The sequence below is a fragment of the Periplaneta americana genome, chromosome 8, assembly GCF_040183065.1.
Source record: "Periplaneta americana isolate PAMFEO1 chromosome 8, P.americana_PAMFEO1_priV1, whole genome shotgun sequence".
Classification (NCBI taxonomy): domain Eukaryota; kingdom Metazoa; phylum Arthropoda; class Insecta; order Blattodea; family Blattidae; genus Periplaneta; species Periplaneta americana.
In genome coordinates, this window is record NC_091124.1 from 122,183,482 (window position 1) to 122,208,631 (window position 25,150).

The following is a 25,150-nucleotide window of genomic DNA, read 5'->3' on the forward strand; positions in this document are numbered from 1 at the left end:
TAACATGTTTCTTAATTGTTATTACATGCAAATAATTAAAATATGATCATTTGGTTCAGAGAACATCAGTTTTTGGTGCAATTTGGTCCCATCAAAATTTTGCTTGGAATGAAACGTATCGGAAATCATTCTTAAAGAAACTTTTGTTATGTAATATTTTTCACAAAAATCAATAATAAACGAGATATTTTGGTTTATTTAATTCAGGCCCCCTTATAACCTCCCTTTTAAATAAAATATTTTGAATGCCATATAGCCTAAAATCTAACTTACAACGAACTTAATTTATATTCCAATTTTTTATCAAAATCCGTTCAACCATTATCGCGTGAAAAGGCAACAAATATCCAGACAGACAGAGAGACATACAATCAAAAATTTCAAAAAAGCGATTTCGGTCTCAGGATGAATAATTATACATGTTAACACCAATCGTTAATTCTCTGAGATGAAAATGAATGTGTTCATAAACATTATTTTAAGAAATACAGGAAATGAATATACAGAGCTTATCAGTTTTCTATGCATAAGAAGCTATTTTAATCTTACCAGTCCTCAATTCACTCAGAAGTTACTGATATAACATTATAGCATTATGTCCATCTAGAGAAACTACACTTTCCAATGGTGAAATAATAATTAATTATACAAATCGGTTAATTTAACTTTCGATATTACTTCATACAAACACAGAAACATTCTCTGTAGGCTATCTTTCATAGCTTTCGATTGTTGTCCAAGGCCCCTTATAGACGAAGTCATTTTTTTTATTTCATGACAGCGACTTAGATGGTGTTGTTATCTTAATTTTAAAACTTATTTATCTCATTAAATATGAGTCCTATCAAAATTTTGTATAGAATAAAACTTACCGGAAATTATTTTTAAAGAAACTTTTGTTATATAACAGTTTTCATGAAAATTAATAATAAGGGAGATATTTCGATTTATTTAATTCAAGCCCCCTTATAACCCCCCTTTTAAATATAGTATTTTGAATGTCATATAGCCTAAAATCTAAGTTACAACGAACTTAATTTATATTCCAATTTTCATATAAATCGGTTCAGCCATTATCACGTGAAAAGGTAACAAACATCCAGACAGACAGACAGACGTAGAAACAAAAATTTCAAAAAAGCGATTTTCGGTTTCAGAATGGTTAATTATACATGTTAGGACAAATTATTTTTGGAAAAGCGAAAATTACCAGAAATATTTCGGCTACAGATTTATTATTAGTATAGATACAATTGCTATGTGGACTGCTTAAAAAAAATAATACATGGAACCAGCGGCGTAATCAGTGCCGGATTTAGGCCTAGGCAACCTAGACAGTTTTGTTATCGCATTGTCGTGATCCTGGCGAGAGTGAAAGGAAAGTGTGCAGGTACATAATTATATTGTAATGCAGGTATCACGTTATTATACTATGAAACTCTTAAATTTAACTGCTTGTATAAACAAGAACTTACATTATTGAAAATCAAATTGGATGTGTGTTTATTATTGTCGCTATGAATAGTAACCACAACTCTCAGTTACATTTTCCAATATAATATTATATCGTCAACAATACTATTAAATCACTTTTCAGCTTATGTGCTACAGAATTCGATATGAAAAGTTTATTCCGTAAGAGTTGGCGTTTATTTTTCAATTTACTTTATATTTTCTATCGAAGTAAGAAATACTCGTAATAATTACCAACAAAACCAATGCTTAAAAATAAACCACAGCTCGCCTTTCATAAATCAATTTTGTTTCAACAGTGACTGAGTTTGAATATTTCTTTTCTTCGAGTCTGATGTGCTTTCTCTGTGAAGAAAGTAAGAATTGTTTTAATTCACAAGTAAAATGCATGTATTGTGATTCCGGTAATTTATTGTTTTCTGAATTGCAACATTTCATTTAAAACTAATTTAAACTAACATGACCTCTGTAATAGCTGCTCATAAACTGTTTGTGAGAGTTGTGGGGCGGCAAAAAAGAGGGAAAAAAAAGCCCCATCAATTGCAGCCTGCATGGAACTGGTCAGATTACTATTTACGATGTTGTTGTTGAATCCAGCACAGCTGTAAACAATGTTTGCCCTGCCGTCTACCGTGTCGTATAACACGATGTGGTGCGCGGCATCACTCTCACAAGCAAACATTCTGATGGGGGGAGGGAGGTGCAGATAAAAATAGTTGATTTTTTTTCTTTTATCATGTTAATAATGTCAAAAGAAGTGCTTATACAAATTTTGGACACTCGACTGCAATTACGAGGGCCGTAAAAAATAACTTCGCCAGGGGCCGTTAACAGAAAGAAAACACAATTTTACAGGAAAAATGTATTCGAACAGAGGCAGAAATTGTTGAGCCATTTTTAAGCATATTCCCCACCGGAATTGAAACATTGTCATATCATGGGATCAACAGAGAGGTGCAGACAGCTGTCAAACGCTGGTTCCGATCCCAGGCAGCAGACTTCTACGACACAAGGATACAAAAATTGATTCCACGACATGACAAATGTCTCAATTCCAGTGGGAAATATGTTAACAAATAGCGCAACAATTTCTATATCTGTTTCAATAAATCTTTCCATGCAATTATTGTGCTTTTTTTTTAGGGAAAATCACTTTCTGGACGGTCTTGTAATTGCGGTCGAATGGCCAAAATTTGTATAAGCACTTCTTTTGACATTATGAACATGGTGGAAGAAAAAATTAAAATTTTTATCTGCCCCCATCAAAATGTTGGCTTGTCAGTCTTCACAAAGGAGCAGCGCTAAGTTATTTTATCATAATGACAACAATGAAAATTGAGACCAAAATATCATATTTGAGTTATAAAATTGTATTTTCTTGCTGTGTAGTGTACCTGAGATGGTTTTATGCACATTTTTTTTCTGAATATTTAACTTTTGTTATACATTTATTAGACAACAATGGAATGGTGTTTGTTCAAATTTATAATGTCAATAATTACCGGTATCCATTAAGATGTTTGTGTACTCGTAGTAATGATAAGTCAACTTTACTCAGTTTCGAAAGAGTTCGCTTTGCGGGAAGTTAATAATGTCAGTTGTATGGTCGGTGTGATATTTTTCTAACTTTATTTGAACAATTTTTAATTTAATTTTTTTTTTGTAATTTTTCTGTGTTTTAATCGAGTAAATTATTATTAGAGAGTATAGACAGTATGGTACTGAAAAATGAAACCATTTAAAGTTAAGTACGAACATCTAAGTGGTGCACAGAAAAGAAAGAAGAAGCGAGAGTTAGAAAAAGAAACAAACAAATTAGTGAAAATTAGTAATTTTTTTCTCTTCCTGGTCCTAGTAGTAGTGCTAGCTCAACAGTAACTGTTGTAGATGTTTGCAGTGCCACAAGTGAGTGCGCGTCTGAAGTGAAAAGTGATATAGAAATAGATGTTAGTAGAGACAGCAATTGTGAAAGAATTAGCAAAAAAGAAGATTGTAACAAAATCGTCTTAAATGTAATTAGGTCTACCAATATCGCAGTTACAGAGTTTCAAATGATCGTGCAGATCATGAGTTAGATGTAGATAATGAAATTAAAACGTTCTTTGTTAGACAATCCTTATCAGCCAGAGCCTGCGGGTCCTTTCCCTAAAGATCTTAAGCAGGATAACATATTCTTTTCCACCAAATATTACGATAAATTCACATTGACAGGGCAAAGAATTAGGAGAGAATGGTTGTGTCATTCAATTAAAATGGCTCTGTTTATTGTAAACCGTGCTGGCTTTTTGGAGAGCAGAAGCCGTCTTCAGCTTGGAGGGAAGGGGTCCGAGATTGGAAATGGTTAACCAAAATGCGACACGAAACTAGTTACGCACATTTGAATGCATGCGTCGTTTTCAGTTCGTGGCGTAAGAAAAATACAGTTGACGCGGGTATGGATTCAGAACTAAAGAAAAGTGAAAACATATGGAAACAGGTCCTTGAGTGTATCGTGAATGTGACATGAACACTGGCATCCAATAATCTAGCTTTTCGGGGATATAGGGAAAAATTGAAAAATCAAACAGTGGAAACTTTTTAGCAATCATCGAACTTCTCGCGAAGTACGATTCTGTATTACGCGATCTAATAAATAAACCAAAATATACACAAAAGTACCTAAGTCCTTCCATTCAAAATGAGTTAATAAATGTTTTATCCCATGCAGTTGAAAAAAGAAATTATTAATGGCATTAAAGCTACCCCATTCTTTTCAATAAATTAATTACAGATACAACACAGGACATAACAAAAAAAAGAACAATTAAATCATATATTTGGATACGTTACAGTTTCACATGATGTAACTGGAAAGCCTTGTGACGTGAAGATAAATGAAAGCTTCTTAGGTTTTCGCGAAATAAAAGATCAAAGTGGATTGGGAATATAGAAGTAAATACTCAGTGCAATAGACGAAATGGAACTCTTATTAATTAAATGCCGTGGTCATGGGTATGACGGTTGTGCCAATATGTCAGGCGTAGGCCTATACAAAGATGTCAGAACGAGAAGTGAACAAAGTCGAAGAACTGCAAAATATATACATTGTGCAGCGCATAATTTAAATCTAGTACTTAACGATGCTGCATGTAGAATTCAAGAAGTTAGGTCCTTTTATGACACAGTGGAAATATTGCATCTTTTCTTCAGTCTTAGTACTAAAAGATGCCATATGGGAACATTCGGTATCTTTTCATACCTTAAAAACTTTGCTCAACACATTGGTCTTCGAGATACCAGTCTCTTAAAGCCCTGCGTTATGCTTATGTCGATGTAGGGGAGAGTGGAGGAAAGCGAGAGAGTTTTCACTAAGTCGTAAATGACAGCTTGTTAATAATAATATGATACTTTTGTAAATTTCTATTACGAATGTAGGGCTAGTAGAGGAAACCTTTCTTTATAGTTTGCAGAGATCACAGAAGGAAAATCTTATATACTTGACTAGGTAGGCTATATTTATTTTACCAAACTCCTGATTATTTTTCACTTTGCCCCATGTATGGAGCAAAGTGAAAACCTATATAGGACAAAATGAAAAAGTCTAAATGAAGGCATAATTTCAGAATATATGTGGATTAAAATTATGGGAAATGGATTTTTTATGTTTGTAAATAAATAAAAAAGTTACAGTATTAAGTATGACACTTATTAGGCCTGTTAACAAGCTTAGGATCCGAGACAACTTAAGAATGAAGTGAAGTTAACAGCGGTATGGCCTAGTTGCGTCCCGCTGTCAATTAGGAGGCCTAGGCATGGCATAGTTGCGCCCCGAAGAAGTCAGGTAGCAGAATGGACATGGCAAAGTTGCACCACAGTCTGTTGCACCCCAATGGGCATAGTACACACGAAAGTGATAGTCATAAAATAAATAAATTAGGTCTACTTAAAAATATTATAATGGTAGCTGCACTGAAATCAGGTAGCATATGATCAATTTTGCTATTTAAAATAACGCTATTTTATCGATCACACACAATAAACGAACTGCATTTTTTGTTTGTACACCGATATCTTAACCCTACGGTACAGAGTTTCGCAAATCGAAACTTAGAACAATTGTGAATTATTAACTCTTTACCCTTTTCACTAAATTTAACATTCATTTTAAATTAACCTCACTACACGCCACAGACGGTGTGAAAATCACTAATAAAATGTCAAGATTGCTAAGGCCCCATATTCCAACGACTCACTCACTTGAATATGTCAGCTAATAAAATATTGCCAACTTCATAGTGTTCATTTTAACTGTAGGCTATCGATATTTTTAAATCTCCGTGGTTGCCTACAAAAGGGCATATGTACAGTCTTAGAAAAAAATTTTGTCTCACAGAAGTTTGTCTATATCCCTTGAGTAGGGGTGAGAGGGACAAAGTGAAGTTTAGAAGCCTTGATCGATAATCACTGCATAAACAGTAGAAAAACAGTTAATAGAGTACTGCCAACTTCATGGTGTTCATTTTAACGGTATCGATAATGAATATTAAATCGAATAAGAAATCAATAATATTGGTTGATTACGAGGCTCGAGTTCCCGTAATGTCTTTTTCTCTACCTATTTCAACGGGACGCAACTATGCCATGCCCCTTTTCTCTACCTGTTGGAAACGGGGCGCAACTATGCCCACAAAACAGGGACCCTTTTTTATCTGCTGCATCTTACCTGACCGTTGGGCGCAACCATGCCGTGCCTGTTAACAGTGCAACGGAGTATAGATGGAGTGAGATGGCAGGGTAAGTTTTGTTTACCTGTGCGTTAGAGTACAATCCGGTTCGTGATCAGAGGTACAGTATTCTTCCGTTTCTTCCTACGAAACGAACTCAGGTCATCACAGTACATTGTCAATATATAGTGAACAGTTTTTCGAACTGGTTGGAAGTATGTAACTACATGGTTGTTCATTGTAACGCTAACGACTTCAGTGTCGCCGAGGGACATGAAAACTTGTGAGGTATGTATCCTACTTTGCTTTCCATCGTCACTAGATTGTACTATTAACAGTAGAATATAACGCAGCGCATTGACGTCGTTGTTTACATTCACAGTATGTCTATGTTCAAGGAACTCTATAGCCAAGTTGTGTGTACATTGGTTACTAAAGTATCCCGGATCCTAAGCCTGCCTATTATAAATTATTATAGCTATTAATCATGTTATATTTTTGAGAATCAATATTTCTCAATACAAAAACTGAAACTAAAAGTCAAAAATTGAAAAATAACAACCTGCAAAACATATTCCATTTTCTCTTAAGCCACCAGTGTAGCTCAGCTGGCTAAGGCGCTTACCTCCCGATCCGGAGTTACTCTCGGGCGCGTGTTGGATTCCCTCTTGAGCTGATTATCTGATTGGGTTTTTCCGAGGCGAATGTCAGGTAATCTATGGCTAATCCTCGGCCTCATCTCGCTATCACCAATTCCATCGACGCTAAATAACCCTGCAGTTGATACAGCGTCGTTAAATAACCAAGTAAAAAAATATATTTAAAATGAATTGTGAATATGAAATGTACCATTACTTATTAAGTTAAATTGCAATTTCCATTCATTTTATAGAAAACCATGGCTTCAAAAGATTATTTCATTTCCATTTCACTTTGCCCCTTGTTTCACTTTGCCCTACAGCCACCATTAAGAAATAAAAGTTTGTATCGCCATCTTGGTTTGATATAAAACGTGATTTCAGCTTTCATTGTGTAGTAAAATACGTAATTTAAAGTAACATGTATAACAAACACAAGATATGAGTCACTAGTGCATCATTAATACAAGAATAAAACAGCTAGAAACTTTCATCAGCAATGTAGAAAAAAATCTTCTTGCTCTGGCACAATCCAAACACCACTTACCAACGACACAACTACACAAATTGAAGTTTAGAGAGTTATTTCAAATTTTTCACTTTGCTCTCCCTTTCACTTTGTCCCTCTCACCCCTATTCAAAGCTCTGTCAAAATTAATATTGATATCTTAAAAGAAAAAAAAAAGTAGAAAGCGAACAAGCTGTTGCTTTGAAAAACCAATTAGAGAAATTTCAATTCATTTGCAGATAGTGTTGCAATCAAAGATTCTAGAATGTATTAGTTTAGCATCCAAATTATAGGCCTACAATCGGAAAATGTAGAGCTTGATAAAGCGTGTACTCTTATTCAGAATGCAGTTGATAATTTATCTTGTTACCGAAATAATTTTGAAGAAGCAATGTCATTAGCTACATCTTTGGCAAAGAGCTGGAGCATTCCACCACAATTTGAAAATGAAACATTTCGGTGAAAAAAAAAAAAAAAAAAAAAACACATTTTTATGAATTGGTCAGAGCGAGCAGCTAGTACAGGCCTGCAGAACTCGGAAGTAGGGAAAATGTGACGTCAGCCTCACTCCACTTCTATTGGGGATGAACGACTTCCGCGTAGAGTTATTTACCTTCTCTTGTCGTCAAAGGTCCATCAGTGGCGGCATGTAATTTTCAAAAAGGATTGTAATAAATTCATTGTTTTTATAATGCGTTATCTCGTTTCAAGGTTTAGAATTATGCTAGATTTCCTGTCGGTAGTTTCTTTGAGATTTCTTTGCACCTAATCTGTTTTAGATTTTCGAAAACTTTCCTCCTATCACCTACGGAAACATAAATTTATAGCATTTAAGTAATGAACCTTGAAAGTCACTATTAATTTCAATTCAAAATGAACACAACGAGTGACGTCCTTAATTTTACAGTATATAAATAAATAATCAATATACAGATCGTAATAATGAACTTACCCGAAAGTTTGTGCATTCCATAATTCTTAATATGGACTTTGTTGAAATGTGGTTTAATATTGAAATGACGAGTGGAAATAAATTTGATGGGACACAGTAAACAAGCACTTCTTTTGTCTTCAACAACAATAGTAATATACGTTACAAGAGCGGTATGTTGACGTTTTCATGTTCGAGGAAAAGATTGAAAAAGCGAAACGTAGTTGAGCTTTTTTAATTTCCGAGAACATGAAAACAAACATACCGCTCGTGTATCGTACATTATTTTGTGCGAAGATCGTTTATTACATACCTGAAAGACGAATTTCTAATTAGTTGCAATGAAATCTCCATGTTGGTTTCTGTTTAATGACGCCAACTTCGGAACACCAAAATATCTTTCTTCAACATTGTTGCTGTAAAATGTTTTCTGTGTTTACTATACTCCAGCAGGCCGTGATATACGTCTGTCTTTTTTTCCCCCAGTCTATAAATGCGAACTTAAAACAAACGGTAAGGTTATGTAATGATTTATTTTTCATTTTAATATTTTAACAATATTATTTATATAACATATTGCAGTAATAACATCGGCATCTGGAATCTCGTTGATTTTTTCACGGCTTCCTTAATGTTACTTGTATCAGGAATGCAATAAGTTTCGTGGAGTAGTAGACTTTACTTAATTTTTGCAAATATTTAAAAACAATAATTAACATTGCAATTGAGGTGAAACTGCAGTGGTAAGTTTCCAATTTATAATTATTACTATGTTAAACGTCTCTAAAAATAATATGTTAAAAGCCTAAAGCAGTAAAATGAATGTCGCGTTTAAGCGGTAAGAAGAGGGAAATTGTTATGTGTGTTACGTTGGGAATACTGAATGTGGTATTTCACACTTACCGCGTATTGGTTCTGTGCGGAAAACAAGCAAATACGCACGATCTCGCACAAAATAATAATATTCCCATTTCCTTTGGAAGTAGTATTCCTTCACGGGTTTAGATTTTGCCATGTTCCAGTTCTCTTTAAACTGCAGTACGCGTATTATTTGTTTGTTTGTTTACTTATTAGGTACTTACTTATTTAGGCCTATTTATTTATTTATTTACTTATTTACGTAAGTATTTATTTATTTATTTACCCACTCATTCACTGACTTATTTATTTATTTATTTATTTATTTATTTATTTATTTATTTATTTATTTATTTATTTATTTATTTATTTATTTATTTGGCTGGGGTGCGTTACAATGTTGAATGACAGCATTGGCATCCGGTCATATAGCTATCACTCACTTATCAACGTACAATTTATTTATCGTTCTATTACTAGTGAAACCAGTTAAGACCAGTAGTACAAGTTTTGTAAAAACATAAATTTAAAACTTTATGAATGCACGAAAAATCATAATAAATTCTTCAAATAAAGTAATTGGTTTGTTGCCTGCAAGCAACATTTCGGACTTATTACATTTTAGTAGAATACAGAGCACGGAAAGATATGTCAGGGACTGTACTTAACTTATTTTACACAAAAAGTGGATTTAATCGGCTTTACTAGTAATAGGACGATATATACATAGGTAGACCTTCTTACATTATATGCACACATACATTTTAAAATTTATTTTACATGTCTTTTAATTTATTTCCCTCATTCATTTTTCTCTTACTTTCTAAAGGTATGTTCCTAAGGATTTTATTGTCTGTTCATTTGTAATTCTTGATAGCGTATTGTATAGCTGCTGCCGCGAATGAATGTTAATGCAGCCAAGCGTAACTAGAACGTCATGACCGCACTGGTAGAAAAGGTGGCTGGGGTAAGAAAGGGGAGTATAGCAGTCGCTCTGAGAAGCTACAGTTCTGCAGGCCTGGGCTAGTAGATTCAAAGATATAATATTTCAGAACCACTGTTTTAATGGCTATTTGGACATTATTGTAGCCCAATTAAAAAAAAACAGATTTGAGGGTATGCATAATGTTAACCATTTCTTCAAAATTATTTCCCCAACATTTCTAAATTCTGCCTCCGACGAAGAGATTCACAATGCAGCAGTGGTTCTTCAAAATGAATATCAGGAAGATTTATCCAGTGAATTCCGAGACCAGGTAGGCTAATAGGTTTCAGAAACGCTCTGAAAAAAAACAGCCTCATTAACCTCTGTAGCTGACCTAACAAATCTATTAGTTCCAGACTTATGCACGGCATTTTACCTATTTCTAACTATTCCGGTTACTGTTTCTTTGGCCGAACGATCATTTTCGAAGCTATAACTTATAAAGAACTATCTGCGGAATCCTATGACCCAAGACAGACTTACAATTAGTGAACTCAGCCTCTTCAGTATCGAATGTGATGTCAGTGAAATCACCAATACTTTCGCATCAAAGAAAGCACGCCGCATGGTCCAGTTTCACTAGAGATCAATGTGAGTACAGTAAAGTTTTATAAGTATAACAAACAGCAGATAGAAGTATATGCTTATTGATACGCCTACCCGCCTACTTAATCACTATAGTGTATATTAAACATTTTGTTTTTTAATAAAATTGATTAATAATTGTTTTTATTTTAATAATCTTACAATAATGCAACCAGTGTGTCGCGCAGCCCCATGGAGTGTGTCGCGAAATTTTGGAATTGAAAAATCAATTTTATGCCATCCAGAAAATCTCATTACAACGTATTTTGTATTTTTTTATTTACAACGAAATCTTTGATGTGATACATTTTATTTTGAGACAGACTTTACCAATGAAACGTGAAACACCTGTAACAATGCTCAGTTTAATTTTTCTGCCTGGCGATAATTCGAATGAAAGTAAACACTTGCAACAAATCTTAGTAATTCATTTACTCTCCCCATTTAGTAATAATCAGAGTCTAGAATCGTTGGAACAGATAGTGCGATTATCTTATCAAAAGTGTTTTATTTAGATTTTTATGGACAAATTTTTAATTCAAAAAACACAATCTGAATTAAGTTCTGGGTTAGGTGACAGCAGTGCTAATTCAAATAATATGAGCGAAAGTTCCCTTCAGGGTTCACAAAAACGTACTGCGTTTCGTAAATATTAGGGCCTATAGTGATGAATAGCCTACTTGTAATATGGTTTTACGTGTCGTGGAGATTAATATAAACAAAATTCCGAGTGTCTTATAAATGGAAATGTTTTGTCAAAGCACTCTATGGTGCCGAATAAACTAAAGACATTTAGAACTGTCGTTTTCAACGTCATACTTGTGTGAATCAGGATTTTCTACCATGAAAATAGTGAACTCTAGACAAAGTAACACACTGCTGCATCTTGAAGATGATTTACGTTTTGGCATGTCAATCCTAAGGCCACGTATAGAGAAACTCTATGCAACTCACCAAGCGCAGAATTCACATTAATTTAAATAGGCGCATTTCCAAAAACTAAAATAAAATTCTTTTATCGGACATACAGCATAGACAGGTTGAGATTTTTGACACATACATTTGTTTTTTTTTTTTCTAATGCCACTCAAGTTACTGCTTGTTTTCTTTTTATAATTTTCGATTGCGTGTTAACATCGACCTATTTACAATACTGGATGCACAGTCTAATATATATATATATATATATATATATATATATATATATGTATGTATGTATTGGACTGTGACTGGATGTCCGACACTATATAGAAATTGTTATAAGTGCTCTTTTCTAACGGAACTCTCTGGAACGGCATTCTTGTACCTTTTTGTTACATTTTTCATCATGGAACCGAAATATGTGTCAGTAACTATGTTTTTAATATTATTTTTCTTTGAATTCCGCTTAGACCTCGAAAGTCTTAGTTGGACAAAAAAGGAGTCTGAAAACTTGCAGTGAACAGTAACCATCTCCCCGTCCGCTATAAAATATTCTACACAGAGTTCCACCACCTTTTTAGTTGTTATTATTATATCATTATTTTTAATAAAAACAAATAAGTGTGTCGCGATATCGTGGGTGTTCAGTGAAGTGTATCGTCAGTCCAAAAAGGTTGGGAACCACTGCAAAGGTATTAATCGTTATTAATACCTTTGTTCTTATAACGTGAAAATATGTTGCATTAAAGTTGAACTTCTACCTGATGTAATTATATTTATGTTAGTGTTAGTTATTGGTAGATTATACACTATTTTAGGGGTCCCGAAGTTTTATTTTTGCAGGCGGGTCCGTATAACATACGTTGCTCCCCTGCAGGTAACATAGGTTTATTCTATACATTCAGAAATTTAATGTCGTGTAAATAAAGATTTAAGAGTATTGTTATAAAGCCAAATATTTGTTTTACTATATGAACTGCATTTATTAACAATACGTATGCCTACTTTTTGGATTTTCTAGTGCAAGTTACCCAGGGGATATGAATTCTTTGCGCTTTTGTTAAATGTGTTTGAGAAACTGCTGTTGAAACTATTGTAACTTGTTTCTGTATCGTTATAAATGGAGTAAGCGGTGATATTTTTCCATCTTAATTCTTAACGTTAATAAAAATAAATTATGAATATTCGAAAGTGTTTAATTTGAATAAGTCAATCGCGTTCTGCTATTTAGTCAATTAAATCGACTCAATTTTAATGTATTATCATAATGTGCTGCTCTCTATCAACTGTCTGTTGAATTGCACTTGTATGCTGTGGTTGGCTTAATCGATAACGCAGGTTAGTGTTATATCTTTATATAAATTAGATGTATATTTAATATAAGGGAACATAATATGTCGCGTCAGGTTTCTTCCTGCTCACCCTAATTTTGTTTGCTACTATGTAACACAATCAATAGAAATATACAAATTTATCATATTTTTTTCGTTATAAACTGAAATAACAACTTGTTTTCTGCTAAACGTAGTGTTCTGCTTTGTGGGATGCTTTTCCGCTAGCAAAACCTCAACATCCCAAACCCGGGGATGAAAATGAGGCGTGGAGCGGGTGAAAGAGAGGAAAGAGGAGTAAATACAGGAAGTGCGTGTGACCACTTCATATGTAGGAAATAAAAACATCACACATGATCAGGAAAAGGAAGTTTCAAATGGGATATTGCTGTCGATACATCCAGAACTACTTCAGATATGGACAAATATGAAATATTACAAGACTTTTTGCTCTGACACTAGAGCTTCAAGTTGTTGCATGAAATGTCACATGCCACAATGTGATGTTCGTGTTTCGTAACGTTTTGCGTGACTGTACATTTCATTCATAGATCTCCTCTGGGTCTAGGTGGGGGAGAGGAGGGAGGGGGAGGGAGAGAGAGAGAGAGAGCACATTCACACTGGCTTGAGAAAATACACAATCATGTATCCATGACGACAAGAAGAGAGCAAAGACTCGTAATTAGTATATCTTTTGTTTCTTTCTTTTCAAAGAATAAATAATTTTACTAGGTCATGGGAATTTTAGAATCCTCTCGTACTTTTGTGGCTAATCATAATGGTAGCTTTTGTAGGCAGCATGGCAGTCACGGATTTCGAATTGTGATAATCGCTTCTTTCTTTTCAGTAAATATAATCCCGAAGTCTTATCATTTATAAGAGGCCGGAAATGTAATACAAGAGGTGTGGTCGCCCCTTTTTTCCCCCACTCGCGTGTTGACGGCAACGAAAATCGGGGTAAGAGGAAGTTGCGACATTCAGGAAGTCGGGAGGTTGTCGTGGCAGGACGGGGAGTGAAGAGAGGAACAGTGAGAAAAAGAGAAAGAGAGTGAGCGAGAGAGAGAGAGTGTGAAGGGGCCAGCCAGCTCCCTGCCAGCCTTCATTCACAGCGTTTGTCAGTCGCTTACAACGGGATGGAGTCAATATGGCGGAAGAAAGAAACAAGGTTCGGGTCGAAGAGCGCTTGAAAATAAAGATTGGTGAGTTGCGTAAACATAAATGTATTTGTTTTACGAAGTTCCAGTGTAGAATTGTGTTATATATTGGAGAACAGAGTGTAATTCGCTTCTAAATCGCAAGAATACACTCATGAAATGCCTGTTTGTCAACACGTTCTGGAACAGGTGGTGTGAATATGATATACAAGATAATGGGATATTATTTCCGTACGAAGTGTTATGAAGTGGGGGAACTCGAAATAGGTAACAGTCAGCGATCTCTTTCATAATTTTATGTGCTCTAGTTCAAGTAACGGGCGATTTTCATTCCTTTAAATAGTGATGAAAAATTGATTAGACGAAATGTCTTTGGTCTTTTCTTGAAAATGTGTATGAAACCAAGTGTATTAGATGTAATATTTGTATTTTGAAATAGTTTGTGAATTTATCAATGCTGATGTATTCTTGAGGTTACAAATTTTAACAATGGAGTGATTATGACATTTGGCGAAGGTCATACAACGCCTCCCACTGATCGACTCACACATCAACATACACATGAAAAGTTACAAGTCCGTGACAAAAACACGAATGCCGTTGAGTCGTTCATTCATAAAATCGAATACAAGATAAGGGAGATAATTTCTTTAATGAATGGGTTTATGCAAGTAGTCCTAATGTCGGAGAACAATGAGTCTTCAGGATTTTCTATTTGACCAGAAATGAAAATTAGTCATGTAATGAGTTTCGACATTCAGTACAATGTAGGCCTAGTGGGAAGTCGAATAGAATGAGAAAAATGGTTCATTTCTTTTCACATTATTTCTGGAGTGCGTGCGTACGTAAAGAATTGTGAAATACCTAATGCGTTACATTTCTTACGAAAGTATGTTAAAAATTGCATTGCTAACTTGGAAAGTTTTCCTTTTGAAATGTTTAGAATTGCTTTTACTAGTGTCACTGCATAGAACTGTTTGATTAAAACAAAACATTGACTGTTTCATTAAGCACATGTACAGTATACCTACAGTTTGTACAGATCATTGTTTACGATAAATTCATACTCCTTTTTACGATTGAAGGATTTTACGTTTTCCGTGATTTCAAATGGCAGCAAGTTTATTTGATGACTGAAAGAAAGAAAAAAAAAGTATATTATTATTATTACTTGTACAATCCTAGAAGTGCATCTGTTTAAATACACACGTAGATATGCAACATAGATTACATAAAAAATTAGGCCTACATTTTGGATGTACAAATTCACACTGGTAATATGGTCTATCGTAGGAAACAAGTGTCACGATTAAAAAAAATTATACATCATCTACTGTATTTCACTTCATTTATGGAACAATAAAAACAATGGCATGATATACAAAGGGAGATATAAAACAACGTGGTATCGGTACTGGCTACACAAGCACTGACATATTCAGGTACCTTGACGAAAAGAAAAACAAATTAGTATTGTAACATTCAGGCAGGGTGCGAATTAAGATTTCTGATGAGGAAGGGATAGAATTCTAGACAGACAATACATACATAAAATTATTATTATAATTATTATTATTATTATGATTATTATTAATATTATTATTATTGCTGTTGTTGACATTACTGTGATGAAGTTATCCCTGGCAGGGATGTTAATATGAATTCATGAGAGGGGAACAAGTTTCCAACAAGGGGAGAATCCCCCCCCCCTCCAGTAATTCGTACCCTGCATTCAGGCAAGCAAATAACTGGTATTTTTTAAGTAATGCGATTATGGTAAATTAAAGATAACGGAAGCGTTATCGCTAATACAGAACAGTCTTCCATTATAAATAAGCTAAAGACTTTTACGTATTGTTAGATAAGTTATTTTGGAATGCAGGAGTGATTTTAAAGGAAGTGATTGTATGCAAGTAAAAATACAGAAAAGGGTAGGTGCGATAATTTTAAGAGAATCGATAGTAATCATGTAAGAAAATGAACTTCAAAATGGAATAGAATTTACGGTACTGCTAACATAGGGCTACTACTGTTGAAGACTGCAATCAAGAGGCCTGTATATATATATCCTGCAATCTTGGAACTTGAGGTGTGATGAAGGGGGGCTAAGCGGGGAATCAAAAACAACAGATAACGTACTGAAGCTTGTGTATCATCATTGCACGTGTTCAATATTACTAGACGTTCTGAAAATAATTTCACCCATCGTAGATTGGAGATCGAAATATCCGGTGCAAATAAATGAATTCCGGAGCAATGACATTCAGTTTTTTTTATATAGAAGAGACCTGGGTGAATAGGAGTATGACATTTCGATAATGTTGGCAAAATGTCCACACGAATGTAAACTATGAACTAAGATTGATTGTGGTACATGCAAGAAGAATTAATGGCTTCCTTCCTAATGCAGAACTTATATTATAAAGCCGGAAGTGCAACAGGAGATTACCACGGTCAGACGAACGCCGAAAATTTTGAAAGATGGGTAATACAAAAGTTGATATCCAATCTTCCTCCTCAATCAGTTATTGTTCTCAACAACGCTCCGTATTACTGTCTCCAGATCGACAAACCGCCATCTGTATATGCAGTAAAGACAGACATGATCTCTTGGCTTCGTAAGAAAGAAGTGAACTGTGATGAAAGTATGAGAAAGGACGACCTCTATAACCTTATTCTATCTCTGAAGCCAAAGCAAAAAATTACAGAATTTACAACATTTTGGAACAACATACCGGTAACCACAAAGTTCTTAGATTGTCGCCTTATATGTGCGAGTTGATTCCAATTGAATTGGCTTGAACTAAAGTGAAACGTATTGTCAGGGACAATAATGTCATGGGCGATTTAAATTTACAGAAATTAATGCGTGACAAAAACTGCACTTTCTCTTGTGACAAATGAAACTGAGAAGGATTCTGTAGACACATTGAAAATATAGAAAAAAAATACTGAGAAAAAGATGAACTCTTATCATATGTGATTAATAAAATTATTATTAGACTTGTAATATTGGGGACAGATTGTACAAGTTGATTGCAGCATGGTACATAGGCCGGGGATGTGAGCTAGTACGAGGACATTGACTTGGTTCTGCTATCAATTACACGAATAAGAAGGTGAATATAAACAAAACTGGACAACTCTAAAAGTATGTAAATATACGCTACATAGCATTACAAAGATATATTTTTACGCACTTTTCGTTATGTGCAGTACTATCATACCACAGTCTACTATATACAGTCGCGAAGCTCAATATGTAGTAAAAATGCAAACATGGGTAGTTGCCCACCACTAGGATCGCTATTATCGCCTCATCATCGCAGATCTCTCTCCTAGTAGACGACAAAATATGTTACACTTTCGTTGTGTTCTTTTGGAAAAAGTAACACCTTCCTTCCATTATTAAATGCATAAAGTTAATTTATTATTTTAATGAAGTATATTAAATTCCACCATAAACTCGAAGATACCTGCAAGAAATAGGTTAATATTATTTTTGTTTGTGCAAAACGAACTGAAATTTACTATAATCGCTTCACTCATTCAAGATTATAGTGATAATTAACTATGAAACCAATAAATATTAATTTTCATTTCCCTTTACAACAATAATAATGGAAATATGAATTAATGGAGTAACTTACGTGTACCGGTACTTGTAGTGTAGGCTTACGTAGTTAACAAAGTGGGATGAGGTTAAGCAATAATAATCACACCAAAATTGGAAATAAAACGTGAACCATAAATTTTATTGTAACAGACTTTTTCTACGTCTCTAGTAAAGTAACAAATAAAAATAACAACAAAATTAACAGCTATAATTAAAAACATATCCTTTGAAAAAAAAAAACTAGGCCTAAGCAATAATAATCCCACCAGAATTGAAAATAAAACGTGCTCAATAAATTTCATTAAAACAAACTTAATGTTACGATGAAAGAGTAATGGAATGGAGAAAAATTCTCTCCGGCGCCGGGATTTGAACCCGGGTTTTCAGCTCTACGTGCTGATGCTTTATCCACTAAGCCACACCGGATACAACTCCGACGCCGGTTAGAATTGTCTCAGATTAAGCTCCAACTCTTGGGTTCCCTCTAGTGGCCGCCCTCTGCACTACGTCATAGATGTCTATGAACGCAGGACCGAAGTCCACACATGTGCTGAGGTGCACTCGATATGAGTGACTAGTTGGCCGGGATCCGACGGAATAAGCGCCGTCTTAAATCACGAAGTGATTTACGCATATCATATATATTATTTTAATGTACCGAAGTACATATGGTATTTCCATGCAGATATTCTGCGTCATCATACGATGAAAGAGTAATGGAACGGAGAAAAATTCTCTCTGGCGCCGGGATTTGAACCCGGGTTTTCAGCTCTACGTGCTGATGCTTTATCCACTAAGCCACACCGGATACAACTCCGACGCCGGTTAGAATTGTCTCAGATTAAGCTCCAACTCTTGGGTTCCCTCTAGTGGCCGCCCTCTGCACTACGTCATAGATGTCTATGAACGCAGGACCGAAGTCCACACATGTGCTGAGGTGCACTCGATATGAGTGACTAGTTGGCCAGGATCCGACGGAATAAGCGCCGTCTTAAATTACGAAGTGATTTACGCATATCATATATATTATTTTAATGTACCGAAGTACATATGGTATTTCCATGCAGATATTCTGCGTCATCATACGATGAAAGAGTAATGGAACGGAGAAAAATTCTCTCCGGCGCCGGGATTTGAACCCGGGTTTTCACTGTTCATAGACATCTATGACGTAGTGCAGAGGGCGGCCACTAGAGGGAACCCAAGAGTTGGAGCTTAATCTGAGACAATTCTAACCGGCGTCGGAGTTGTATCCGGTGTGGCTTAGTGGATAAAGCATCAGCACGTAGAGCTGAAAACCCGGGTTCAAATCCTGGCGCCGGAGAGAATTTTTCTCCGTTCCATTACTCTTTCATAGTATGATGACGCAGAATATCTGCATGGAAATACCATATGTACTTCGGTACATTAAAATAATATATATGATATGCGTAAATCACTTCGTGATTTAAGACGGCACTTATTCCGTCGGATCCCGGTCAACTAGTCACTCATATCGAGTACACCTCAGCACATGTGTGGACTTCGGTCCTGCGTTCATAGACATCTATGATGTAGTGCAGAGGGCGGCCACTAGAGGGAACCCAAGAGTTGGAGCTTAATCTGAGACAATTCTAACCGGCGTCAGAGTTGTATCCGGTGTGGCTTAGTGGATAAAGCATCAGCAAGTAGAGCTGAAAACCCGGGTTCAAATCCCGGCGCCGGAGAGAATTTTTCTCCGTTCCATTACTCTTTCATCGTATGATGACGCAGAATATCTGCATGGAAATACCATATGTACTTCGGTACATTAAAATAAAAAAAAAATAAACTAAATGTTTCTACGTCTCTAGTAAAATATTATTATTCCAATTACTGTACTTTAGCCATTAACATTTTCATTACAACCAATAACGAACATTTCACAAGCATCAATGTGAAATACGCAACGAGCTAGCACTCGATGGAAATACGACACAGTCCAAAGTCGACCGTGGACAGTCTATTGTTTCTAGTTGCTAACCGCTTGGAGTGCTTTATCGCGAGATTTGCAAAAAATCACCTCAAGCTTCGCGACTGTATATAGTAGACTGTGATCATACTGTACAATTATTCGTGGGTTTGAGTTTCCTCCTTGATTTTCTTGTGCTGCAATATCTCGTATATAATATCGCTTGTAATCTCGTATATTTATATTACATAATTTACATATAATATTCCCGTCATTCACTTCAAAACACTCACCAAATTTTGCTGCAAAAATGTGCGCCTGAACACCTTCAACCTTGGGCATTATTATTCAGCAGGTACACTATTTACGCATGCTAGAGTACTGACTGCTGAACGGATAGCTAACTTGAAACCACCGTAACGCATCCTATCAGTCCCCAACATTACAAGCCTAATTATTATAAATTTAAGGGGGTTTACGGCAGTGGTAGTGATAGTGATAACAATAGTAATACTGATGATAGTGATGGCAGTAAGGGTAGTGAGAACAGTGACACCGCACCTGAATGTGACGCTGACATGGGACAGCTTCCGCTATGAGGTAGGTAACACAATTTTTTGACAGCTGGTAGCAAGCTAGCATTACTAATAGGGGTCACTATCGCGAACTGTAGGGTCGCGTCGCATTCCTGTCAGGTTCCAAGATTAGAGTCTTCAACAGTAGTCTATTATTGCCATCAAAACAAAAGTGAAAAATTGAAAATAATAGTGGAAATTTGAGAATTACAGCTAGGCTACATTTATCACATTAATTATTTTTTACTTCAGATTTTAATTAATCACTAACAATTTTTTTTATTTTTATATTCAACCCCATTTATGTTTCTAAATGAAAGGCAAATAATTTATATTAATAAAGAGTTTTTTGTTTCATTTTGTAAATGATTTTGGGAACTCCTTAGCTCTTTACACGACCCCCACTTTGGGAAGCACTGCACTAGAGTTTTTGATTTATCTAGAGAAAATCAAAAACTCGAGTGAGATTTAATTTACTATTAAATGATTAGAAGAAAGTAATATTAAAGATTAGAAGAAATACAGTAAGTTACTCTAATATAATAAAATATTAATTGACTTACTAAAATACTAAACCGTCTTGATAATGCATTATTGTACCATCTCATCATTACAAATATTCTGCTAGATGGCAGTAGTGTGTTATGATCAGCTGTTCTCTTGTTACCAGTTGTGCCAACTATACAATCTTTATTGAACTCTATGGACAATTGAAGCGATGACATACAGAACAGCACAAATCCACTTTTTGACACTATATGAGTTATGGGTATCAATGAATTCGTCTCACTCAGACCTATATGTTGAGAATCAAAATGACACAAAAACCAGCCTTTTAGTGGCAGTGATATTCATAACATCACAAGTTCCATAATTTAAGTTCTTCTGAATATCACTGACACTACTGTAAGTTTCTGAAGTTGATATTCAGAACAGCACAAATTCATAGTTTGATTTTCTCCCACATAGCAGCGTTGGTGTGTAATGGTATATTTTTTTAGAGATTGTATGTTGTATTAAACTTGATAATCATTGTGAACTAATTCAATGTGTAAGAAACAATCTAAAAATTGAACACAAACTTCACAAAGTCAAAGCTAAGAAGTTTTACCATGATACCTCTATGAAAGAATGTGAGTTGCTAGTGAAGGATGAAGGGGTAGAGTTTTGTATATCAGAATGCATAGTCTTCGATTATATGCAGAACATACCATATCCACATATTCCTGTGACTGAAATGTTCTATGCTAGGCAGCTGTGGCTGTAGGTTTTTGGCATACACAGATTGTCTGATAACAAAGGATTTATGTCTCCTTATACAGAGTTAGTGGGCAAAAAGACACCAAATGAGACTTCATCATTGCTAGACCATTTTATTAGGCACAATATTAGTGAAACAGTACTAAAGCTATATGTATGTCTATTCAATGATGCATGCATCTCTCAAATACTGTTGTAAAATATTTTCATCATATGATCAAGACTGGACGTTCCAACAAAGGGACACACCTACTCGTTATGTGACCGAGATTTTGGTCGCATTGAACTGAAAAATAAGAAAAAAGATTCTGTGTACACTTCAGAAGAGTGGAAAGATGTCATGAAAGCAGCTAATGTTGATCAGTCTATGTTGAAAGATTTTAAAACATTATTTTCAAAGATCAAGACACCAGTGCCACTTTCAAAAAGTCAGGGAAATGGAAGATCACATCTTACAAAACAATAGAATACAGATCCAATAGCTTGACTGTAAGCAGGTGGCTTTGTAACCGAAAACTATCAATTTAAAGGGAAGTGAAACATTGATCTCGCTTCACTTAAAAAGGCATATGAAGGTGAAATTAAACTGAAATCTGCAGAGGCTGCTCATATAAAAAAGTATCTGTCTGCAATTAATCCTCAACATCGACCATACTATGAAGGCCTTATTCAGAAATATGCAAATAAACAAAGTGTTAATGATGAATCTCATAGTGAAGTGTGGGCCTATGATTAATGCAAAGTACTCTTAGTGAACAAAATGTAATAATATTTTATATAACTTGAAATACTATTGATACGTTAAAAATGCATTTCTAATATTAAATACAAATATTTCACATTATTACTCAGTATTTTTTCCCAATAAATCCTTTTTTGAGTCAGTAACATTCAAAACAGCACAAAAACATGATTTTCAATTGAATAAAAATGTAGGAAATCTGGCATTATATAACTTGCTGACATTGTTTCTGGCTTAAAATATTCCTAATATACAGTTATTGTGAAAAAAATTGTTTGGTAGCTTTAGTAAATTCAGAGATAAAAAAAAAAACTTTATCTCAAAACGTTAGTCACTGTACTTGTGTTGTTCTGCATGTCATGGCTTCAATTACTAGTCAAGAAGGCTTTGTTGATTCAGTTTCATTTTTATTAAAACAGTTTCATTTCACTTAAATTATCAGTAGGCTATAATATATTAAACAATCTCTGATACGCGACTATTCATAATCTCATACAGCAGAAGCTATAACATAACCTAAATAATATAAACAAGATAAATAATAGAAAAGTTTTAATTAAGAATGATGAAATAAACATAAATCATTTTAAAACGTATGATTATTGAAAGTACAATGTTGGCAAACAAAGAAACAAATGATAAAGAGATAATAAAAAATGTAGGTTAAGCAGCCATGATCGGTTGAAACACGTCATTCCATACCGTTTTATTGGTCAAAAGTAGTATGACGTAGTAGCAGTGTAATAGTCAGTTTAAATAAACTGCTTAACCAAAATATGCATTCTTCATATTATGCTTTCCCAACCTGTTCACTTCAACGTTTGTGTCACTGTGTCTTTAATACTCAAATGTAACAGGTTTGGCACCATCTAATCACTAATCAACTGGACAAATGTGGCTAATATAACTATTTTGTCTCCAACTGAAATTATAAATCGGCTATACAGAAAGACTGCAATTATTTAATAATATCTGTATTATAAAACTGACAAATTCTGTCAATAATGGCATTGATAATAACTGTTTAAAATTGTCAGATTAGCAACACTTACCAAATAACCAATTTCTTCCCATCAGAACACAGCTAACACACACTGATATGAGTGAATAAATCTCACCCTCAGCTCTCTTCATGTGCTAACCGTCTGTGCACCGATGTAAGCATTAAATCGAGAGCTTTATCGTGTACTCTGAAGCTGTCTGAAAGTTTTAACAAGATATATGACAAGCTTGGTGGATTAATTGAGGGGATATCTAGGTGATGTGAGGCCGAGGAATATGTGAAAAGATTTCAATGATTTAATATCCATGGCCTCACGTCAGTTAGATATCCTCTCAACTAACCCACTAACCCTGTCACATACCACACATGCGCAATGAAGAGAGCCAAGGGTGAGATTTATCCATTCGTCACTCTGACCCAATGCAGCATACAAAACTTCCATCATAAGAGTTAAACCGCCCCTGGTACAAAATTTGAAACAGATAATGCTAGCTTACTGATCTCAAACATGTCTCACACCAGTCTGAACTAGGCTGAGGTCTTTGGAGAATAAAACATTTTTTTTACATTAATAATTAACATAATACCGGTACTGAGAAATTAGAGTTCAAACGAAAAAACCCTGCTACTTACATTGTTAACATAGGAGGCCTGCTTTCTCACAGCTGTCGTTTGTTATATGAATCATGTCCATTCCAAATTGTTAGAAGTAAAATTTGATAAGATTTTCATTAAGCTTAATATTATATAGCTATAAAGGAGCTTTCATCGTATTCATACTAGCCTATGTAATTAAATGTAACCTAAATAAAATAAAATGTTTGGTATTGATTGTGACTTTATATAAAGGTAATATTAAATTTACATTCTATATGCCATACCACTCATTTTCCAGGTTTTGTATGCATACCTGGTTCACACCTACCCAGCACTGGAATGCAGTGATGTGAATTGTTTATTGTAGTTTTGTTAATGATGGTTATTATGACAACAACAGTAGTGGATGAGCAATGGTAAAAAAATTTCCAGGAAGAAATAAGAAACCATCAAATCTTCCCTTAATCTTAACTGTTACAAATGACAGACATAATTAAAACTTTGTTCCACATTAGGTGGTCTATTGATTATTTCTTTTATACGATCTGAGTTTTTGGGTTCAAACCTAGCACGAGATAATTGATTTTGAATATCAATGAAAATCGTTGAGTAGCATGAATTCCCCCCCCCCCCGCCCCCAGAAAAGTAGAACCATAGATCCTGACATAGATTTAAGGCATTTTAAAGAACCTTTTCCTTGAATGAGAGCACTCTGCACTAACTTTACCATTATAAAATGACAGCTTCCAAATTCAAATTCCTCTCCACTGTCATTTTATTTTAACTATGTAACGAATTTCACCTTGCAGTGTCTTCAACTCATAAATGGAATATTCACATTGCCAGAGGCTGATTGTGAGTTCAGTCTCTCTGGTGTCTGCTCCTCAGCAAAGAATCTAGGATTCCATCCGTATGTTCACATCTTATGGACAAAACAGTTTTGGGGGGGATGGGCTGATTATTTCTGAATACTTCAATTTACTCTGTTATTCATTCCATCATTGCTCCATTGTTGCTGCGTCATCTTATCTGCGAATAAACCAATAATTTAAAAGGAAAGTTAATTTGTAATACTTCATTGTAAACATGAAGTCTTCGATTCCTGCTTGGGCTGATTACCTGGTTGAGTTTTTTCCGAGGTTTTCCCCAAGCATAAGGCAAATGTTAGGTAATCTATAGCGAATCCTCGGCCTTATCTCGCCAAATACCATCTCGCTATCATCATTCCCATTGTGTTAAATAACCTAATAGTTGATACAGCATTGTTAAATAACCAAGAACTAAATAAAAAAAAAGCTTGAAGTCAGTGCTTTTGTGCTTCATAGGAAAGAAGTGACAAT

General features: G+C 34.8%; 1 protein-coding gene across 2 annotated transcripts in view; it reads left to right on the forward strand.

Annotated features, from left to right (window-relative positions):
* Nucleotides 1–13,969: 13,969 nt before the first annotated feature.
* The window catches only part of RasGAP1 (Ras GTPase activating protein 1), a 102,668-nt gene continuing 91,487 nt past the window's right edge, over nt 13,970–25,150 (forward strand). For both annotated transcript variants that reach the window (XM_069833550.1, XM_069833551.1), the window contains exon 1: nt 13,970–14,132. In XM_069833550.1, the coding sequence (XP_069689651.1) occupies nt 14,078–14,132 (55 nt within the window). In that variant the 5' untranslated portion in view covers nt 13,970–14,077. The remainder of the gene's footprint in view (nt 14,133–25,150) is intronic.